Raw genomic sequence first — 8,405 nt, forward strand, 5'->3', positions numbered from 1 at the left:
GTTGAAATTAGATGAATGTGTGGACACGATTGACTTAGTTTTTTGTTTCATCCACTAGTATTGATTTTCTTTACCACTGGTGCAGTAGCATCAGCTTATTTCCCAGGACGACTGCCGCACTCCTCCTTGATCTGTGGGAGTGACTGGGGGGGTTGGGGGCAGCGCACGTATCGATGAAAGGGGATTCCCTGAATGAAAGTGAGCTCTCGGTGTGATGGTATGTCAGTACCGAACGGTGATATTTCAAATGTGCTCTTCACTTTGTCTTTTTTTTTTTTTTGCCCCAGTTAAAAGAAAACCAAATATGTTGAAAATTCATTTTTCTGTCACTCAACACTTTGCATTAAACCCGTTTTGTTAAAACTGTACTAAAGAGAGAGGAGGGGTAGAAGTAATAGTTTGTTGTCTTCACAAGAGGCAGATTCCTGATGAGGATGCGTGAGGATGCTGCTGAGGTTGAGGATAATCTCTCAAACTGTTTTAACTGTAGCCAGACTGCCACCTTGTGGAGAGGCAACGTATGTGCAAGAGTCTGAGGAGGCCCTTTTTCACAATTTTGTTTGTAGTATCATTATCATCTTTCTTTCTTCTTTTTTTTTTTGCTGGGCAGTGTACAAACGGACAATTATTCACTCAATCAAATTTGACAAAATATCAACCAGCATTGGAAAATTGAAGTTGTGTTCGTAATGGTTTGGATTGAAAAGAAAGACACTCAGACAGGGAGGCGTCTGTACAACCTTCTGATTTATTAAGTTGGATTATTTGATTGGATTCTGTCTTTCGCTGTCTTGGAGGATCCACACAGCACAGCCTGTATGTAGGTCAGGGCCCATAGCTGGTGACATTCTGAAATCACAGTTTTGCTACTCTGCCGTCAATCACTTTTCAGTCACAGTGGGTCAAAACATGCCTTTGTACGTGTTCCTGTCCTCCTGGTTCTTCTCCTCCATGCGCATGTTAAGCACTGCCACTTCCTTCTTTACTGCCTTCTTCATGCCGGGGTCCAGGTCCAGCACCCTGCTGAAATCCTGTCGAGCCTCCGCCTCGTTCCACACCTCCCTGTGGGCCTTCCCTCTCAGGAAGAAGGCCTTTTTCATACCTGCAAGACACATTCAAACAACACCTGTGTCTGACAGCTGCGCTTCATGTGCGAGTAGCTCCGCATTGAGGCAAAAACGTGTTAAAACTGTTTATAAAACTTTCATAGAGTCACATGTTTGGAATGGAGACTGTGTGTTGAAGTATAGGCAGCAGCCCGGATATTTACAGCAACCATAATGCTGCACACACAAACACCCACACTATGAAAACAAGCTCACGGTATAAAAGTCAGAATAAACTGTAAACCTTCATCCAGCTGGGATGTGATAATCTATATGGGTTCATTATGTCTACATCACAGCAGCGCATGTATCAAACCTGGGTGCTGATTGATAATGTCCGTGGTGTGCTCGATGACCTCATAGTACTCTTCCATGAGGAGGAGACACTGGCAGTAGTTAAGTGTTAAAGTGTTTGCCATCTTCTCCAACTTCAGCCATGGGACCTCCCACGCTTTCTCCTGAAAAGGGAACGTACTTGAGATCCATATCTACACACAGTGTGTGGATGATCTGTGTTCAACAAAATACTGATAATACTCTTAAAAAAAGCAAATCAGCAGGCCTCCTATCTCGGACCACTCATTAGAAGTAATTACCTTGGTCTGGATATTCTTGATGCAGATGATGGCCTCCTTGTATTTCTGCGTGGCATCTTCGTAGTTTCCTTGTTTATAGAGTTTGTTTCCTTGTCCATGCAGCACTGGGACTACCTTCAGCCTCTCATCATCACTCAGAGCCCATGTCTCCCTGTTATACTCACTAGGCTGCTGCACCTGCCAACCACATGCACATACATGAGAATGAGTTTTTTCAGGTGTCCATCAATTATGGAATTTAATGACATTTGTGCTCCCGGGATTCTCTTCTTGATAAGCTTGAACCTTCTGGTGTGTAACCAGCTGCAGATGTTTGCCTTCATTTAGCTTAATTGATTGAATTTGCTTGCCAGTATAGTTCTTGTTAGAAGTAATGCAAACAAACAACTGTGGTATTCTCTTCTTTCTCACCTTGATCAACTCTAGGACAAAATAGAGCGGCTTTGGTTCCTTCATCAGCTCATCCAGGTCGTCATAGCCAAGGCTGTGGTACGCAAACATGTTGGCCATACCACACGTGTGGAGCTGCCATTCGACTGGGTCTTTGCCCTCCGCAATGCATCGCATACCCTTGGACACAAGCGGGTAGACGCCAGTGTGCTGAATAGGATAGAGAATCACAAGACAGCACTTCTTAGAGTTTCTGATTACGCTGCAGTGGATAAACAACTTGGCTCCAATGTCTCTTTGGCATCCTGACCGTATACCCAAAACCACATCGAATGGCTCATTTCTATAATGTAGAAAATATTTTTTCCAGTTGGTTACAGAGTTATAATTCCAAACATGCATAATCAGGTTTTAAGACGTAGGATGAGGAGCTATTAATCTCCCTGAGCTTAAATGTGAAAACAAGAATTACTTAAATGTACACACTTCATATTCCTGCTTATAAAGTCCTCAAAAGTAACATAAATTACATGATATTCTAATCAGTCTTACATTAGACTCAGTATGATGAATTTGCATATATTTTCGAGATGTTTAATATTTTCTACAGCCTGTCTCTATAGTTCAAGTTACGGTTGTCCTCCACTGGACGGGGGTGCAAAAACCAGTAGAGTGTGTGGTGCAGCTATGTTATTCAGAGTGAATAAATGCTCTAAGCCCCATCAAATTTAATCAGAGTGGAGGGGAGTCAGTAGTGCTGAGTCAGCAAGAGTCAGAGCCGATTAGGGGAGAGTGAGGCTGCTGTGGATTAATGACAGTACGCCTCAACCCATCTGTCTCTGTTAGTGTGCGACACATAAACGTGCACTGTAACAAAAATATACATCTTATAAGGTACACATGCACCAACACATATTCAGAGGTAATATATTTGCTTTGCTTGTATCTGGTATATGGGCATATATGTTTTTTTATTCCCAATGTCAGTGGTAGAGACAAACATATCACATAAAGAAAAGAGCTCACACGGACACCGCATCACTAAATTCACAAATATGCACAAAATCACTGTCCCTTTGGGTTTTTGGTCATGAATAATTGTCATGCTCTGCATTATGTAAAGATTTTTTTATGCAGTGGTGTCCTTTAAGTTTCCTCTATAAACTTAAAAAAACCCCACATTAATCAGTACATTTTCTGTTTTACACTCCTGCACTCCCATTTTGTGAAACCCTGAGCTATCAAGACAGATGTGTCATAGACCTTCAAACAAGGGGTTTAACATTATAGCTGCAGCGTATTAAACTTGTCTGACTGTTTTCATTGTTTGCTTCTTGTCGAAAGCAGTTACTATAACTTCCACATCTGCAGTTTGAGGTCATGCTGGCAGAAGTACAATTATTTTCTGAATCAACTGAGACAAAGTAAACAAACACATACATTTTTTTTTTTTTTTTTATCATTCTTCCTTTTTTTTTTTTCTGGAACTCACAATCGTGTCACACCAGAACTCTGACACCTCACCGATCCTCATGGATCCCAACAAGGTCTCCCAGACGTCTAGTTTAAACATGTTGCCGATCACTATTTCCATGGGTGTCCCCACCACTTTGCTGTCATCTATCACTGTGCGGTCATCATCACACAGCTGGGTGCGGAAGTGGAATGTCACCTGTAACCACAGAAAGAAGCAACTGTCTCGGAAGAACAACCATATTGGTCAATATTGTAGGAATGAGTTCAGAAAAATACAAAGAGTTCAGTGACCTGTGTCAGCTTTAAAAAAAAATAAAGATTCAGCGACTCATCAACATGAGACAATTCAAGCGACATAACAACTCGAAAGGCATAAATAGTTGGTGCCAAAAGTGCAGGTGATTAAAAATACCATGAAATTAAAGCGTGGGCAAAAGAGTTGAGAGTTGGGCAAAGGCGATTCAAAGTGCTTTACAGATACATTAAAACAGTAGAAATAAAAAGCATTATTTAAATTTTAAACAAAAAAGAAAGAAATAAGAACAATAGATAGAATCAGATAAAATCAGTAGTTAAAATGTGATTAAGTTTTGAAACTCAAGCTTCAGATTTGGAACTTTATTCAAATGCTGCTGAAAATAGGTGTGTCTTCAACCTGGACTTAAATACACTGTCATGCATCTTGATAAACAACACAGTAATGTAACATCTGTGAGTATGATACAGATATTCAAATTCAAAGGTGGTTTCAGATGCGAAGAAGGTTCATCTTTCTTTATGAAAAGTGAATTTGCAAGTAAACACCACTCGATAGTTTTGAGTAATTTCACCAAACTAATCCATTTGGCTCAAACTTGAAACTTTACAAATTAAAGGTAAGAAAATATTGCTTATGTCATTGTATAAATGCCCTCTATCAACCTCTACTGGCTGTCAGTGGGAACTGCTACAACTTGAACGTCTCTTTTGTCATGCATCTTGATATGTTATGTTGTGTCTGAGGTGTAAGCTATGCTGTTAATCTTGCTGAGCATTCTTGTTTACTGTTTATCTGAAGCCTGTTGAGAGACAGCACACAGCTCCGGAACTTCACGTACCAACAGTGGATTTGCACATATATAAAGTACACATCTGACCTATTTAAGATTGATATTAGTCCAAAACAGGTTTGTTTTTGCATTGTCCTGACGGTGCTGTTCCTAATACAATTACCACATGCACGATTAAGTGCATTATGTTATTACAGTTACTGGATGAAGAACGCTGAAAGTAGCTTTGTTTGTTCGGTTTTATTTTCCCCTAATTTCACTTGTCCAGTTCAGGGCCATGCATAGTCAGTATTTACCTGCAATGTGGTCAACAAAGACTCATTAGGAGTGTAGAGAAATAAACTTAAGGCTATGCAGAATAATTCATACCGCATAAGGAAAATGTTACTTAAAAGCACAAGGGCACATTATTTAACATTTAGGAGTTAAGCCATGAGAACTGTTCTAGATTGATTTAAAAAAAAAAAAAGTCAATAAAGCTTTAATCATCTACAGTACCTTCGACCCAGTGGTTAATTTTGGGATGTCTCCGGTTCCTCCATGCAGGATGGTTTTCTTGACTCCTTCTGATCCAATCAGCAGTGTGTCTTGCATATCCGACATCTTTGTTGTTTTTGTTTGTCAGCTTTCAACTTGAATTAGTGAGCATATATCTTGCCTGAACGATATGTGGGGTACAACCTGTATAAAAGTGCGTTGAGGACTCGGAGGTGTTGATTCTAGTGGATTAGTTTAGGTAGCTATAATGAGATTAGAAACTTCTCCTCCTCTCCCTCTAATCAATCATCCCTCAGCTCTGGCAGGCAGCACTCAGAATAAGAGACGAATAAATTGGAACAAGAATTTTGGAGAGCTACAATCAGAGCAACACACGATAAAATGAGTCGAGCACGGAGAGAGTTTTTTTTATTTTTTATTTTCTCAGCTGAACGCATCGGTGCTTGTATTGGTGAGGAGTCCACATCTGTTGAATGTACTGTAAGAGGAGCACTGCTGCATGTGTGTGTGCGTGTGTATGCTAGAGAGAAAACAAGACAAGAAACACAAATAGGTCTGTGAGAGTAGGACGTGGTTTCCATTCCAGAGGAAATTTCCAGGATTTAAGTGGATGGATGTGGTGATCTGAAAAATGCAGAGAATACTGAGGGATGCTGGAGCAGACAATTATTGTGTGCACTCCTTGACCTTGTCTATTAAACATCTGTCTCCCATCTGGGTAGAGTGTGTGTGTGTGAGAGACAGAGAGAAAGACTGTAATCCAGGGCTCCAGTAGTGTTTGCTAACAAAATCTGCAAACAGTTTTAGGGGGCAATTATTCTCAAACATTACCCAACGTTAATGCCTTATTCTTGACTAATTGCACAAATAGAGAACACCAGAACCACCTTGGCAGTGCTCACAATTTTGAAACTTTACAGCTTTGTGTTTCCTCTGCGGAACAAAATGGAGGAATCGGTATTTCACCATGAAGTATCAGGCAGGGCTGCTGTCTTATCACTGGTCAAATAAGACCTCCATATCCCTGGAAACTGCTGCAACATGTTATCAGGTTTGCCCCCCTTTTTTCTTAAACAGCTAACTAACAGGATTGGGCAACAGTTCAGTGTGTACTTGGCATCCCCTCAAGGCAAGGCAGCATTTACACCCTCTTGTGGAATAGAAGGTTGTGTGTCTTTATATGTGTATACATAAATATATATATTAATAAAAATATACAATGCTGCAGTTCACAAAAAAGTCATCTCATGACAGAGCTGCTCATTTTATTTATAGTATCTAAAAAACATTATAAGATCAATATCATGATTTCATGATATAAATAATTGAAATATATGAAATACCTCCTCATAAGTTTTGTTTGTCTTTTTTCTCCATATCCCTCTGTGGTTCGGAAACTGCACAACTCTGAAACGCAACATGGGCATGTGGTTTGTTGCTTCTCTTGAATGACATTCTTGTGTTGCTATAGTTACACCATCACATCTCTGAAGAACGATAATAAAAACTTTGGTATCAATCTGTACTGTTGAACCTCTGTCTTTAAATAAAAACCTGAGAGAAATTTCAAGAGGCTGTTTGTCCTGAGGACTGGTGACTAAGTTATTTGTGTCCAGCGAGGGGAGGGAGAGCAGCAATCTATCTGACCTGTTGGAAAGGTTACACTGTGACAGCGCTGTGTGCTGTAACTGCTTTGTGCCCGTGTTACTTACATTTCTTGCGTCACACCACCTACACATTTCTCTATTGATCTGCCTATGAATGTCTTGGTGCATTTATGTGTGTGTGTGTGTGTGTGTGTGTGTATGTGTGCATGTGTGTGTGTATGCATATCTGATAAATTTTTGCAAGTACAATGTGCTGTAGGAAATCGAATGTGCCAGTTTTCTGAAACGCGAGTTTCAGCTACAAGTAGTCTTTTCAACAGGAGGTACAACCTGGTCTTTATCAAATATAGTTCTTCTTGAAATCGACTGCAGTAGTTCCCCTTTAACCAAGTTATGCTCTATTTCTGGAAAGTACGGTCACGGATTTCAAGGGGAGAACTGTTGTAAAACCTGTGTAAAAAATCCATTCACACCCCTCATTCATATACATACCTCATTCATATACATAGCACACGTGGGAGGGCTGCTTCCATGACGCACAGCTTCTACGCACACAGAACAATGTTTATGAATGTGTAAACCTTTTGTTCTTCTGTGTGGGACCAAGGCACATGGAGAGTTAGCTAGTGAGGGAGACAGTTGGACAGAAAACCCTTCCTTTCTCTCTCAATGACATGTAAAGTTGAATTAGAATTTGACCTGCAAGAGGAAGAATAACAGTCAGGGGGAGGTGTTTCCACCCATTCTTCACTCACATACAGTAAAATTAATACTTGGAATATTTTAAAGGAAGAATCCGAATACATCTTCCTACAGCTGAGATCGGGGGGCAAGCTAACATGTCACAGAGCATCTATCATGTCTGTGTTTGTGTCCGTTTATGTGTGTATCTCTGAAGTCTCTAAAGCAGGGATGTCCAAAGTCGGTCCTCGAGGGTCGCTGTCCTGCAGGTTTTAGGTGTTTCTCTGCTTCAAGACGCCTGATTCAGATGAAATGGATCTCTTCAAAAGATTATTAAATTCTGCACAAGCCTGCTAATGATGCATTGATTTGAATCAGGTGTGTTGAAGCAGGGAAACATCTAAAATCTGCAGGACAGTGGCCAAGTAACAGTCTCTGCCAGAGAGCAAATATGATATCATAATTTCAAAATGGCAGAAGAATATTTCCCAAACTAGAAATGCACTCAGAGAGTGCAGACCTCCGCCAACCGCCAACCTACCTGTGGATAGCGAGCCATGTATGGACATACGTTCCTGATGTGGGCTACTTGTTCTTTGGCGCTGTCAGCAGAAGAGGCATTCCCTTCTCCCTATTCATTATTGAACAGCAGTGTTCGCCGTTATTAATTATTATTAATATTATTATTATTATTATAATGTTTTGTCGGGAAGCAGTGTTCTTTCGGGAAGCAGTGTTCGCCGTTATTATTACGCTATATGCAGTTATGCACACTGCCTTGCCGTTGCAATCTTTTGTTGTGCTAATTACAGCAAATCCGCGCACTATGCATTCTGTCTGGCTTTGGCTCTGTTTGGCTGTGGCACCTTGAGGTCGCGCCACCTTGTGGAGGTCGCGCCACCTTGTGGCAGGTCGCAAGATTGCAGTACGAACAGACGAACGAACGAACATCCAGACATCCAGACAAACCAACAGACAAACTCGGGCGATCACATAACCTCC

General features: G+C 40.8%; 1 protein-coding gene across 1 annotated transcript; it reads right to left on the bottom strand.

The window, feature by feature from the left end:
• Positions 1 to 798: 798 nt before the first annotated feature.
• On the bottom strand, positions 799 to 5,220 carry aipl1 (aryl hydrocarbon receptor interacting protein-like 1). Its single transcript, XM_075474425.1, has 6 exons — positions 5,116 to 5,220; positions 3,585 to 3,764; positions 2,114 to 2,302; positions 1,703 to 1,879; positions 1,423 to 1,564; positions 799 to 1,102 (listed from the first exon to the last, which is right to left on the bottom strand). The coding sequence occupies exons 1-6, from the start codon at positions 5,218 to 5,220 to the stop codon at positions 903 to 905; spliced, it is 993 nt and encodes a 330-aa protein (XP_075330540.1). The 3' UTR covers positions 799 to 902.
• Positions 5,221 to 8,405: the final 3,185 nt, after the last annotated feature.

This window comes from Odontesthes bonariensis, chromosome 9, assembly GCF_027942865.1.
Source record: "Odontesthes bonariensis isolate fOdoBon6 chromosome 9, fOdoBon6.hap1, whole genome shotgun sequence".
Taxonomy (NCBI): Eukaryota; Metazoa; Chordata; class Actinopteri; order Atheriniformes; family Atherinopsidae; genus Odontesthes; species Odontesthes bonariensis.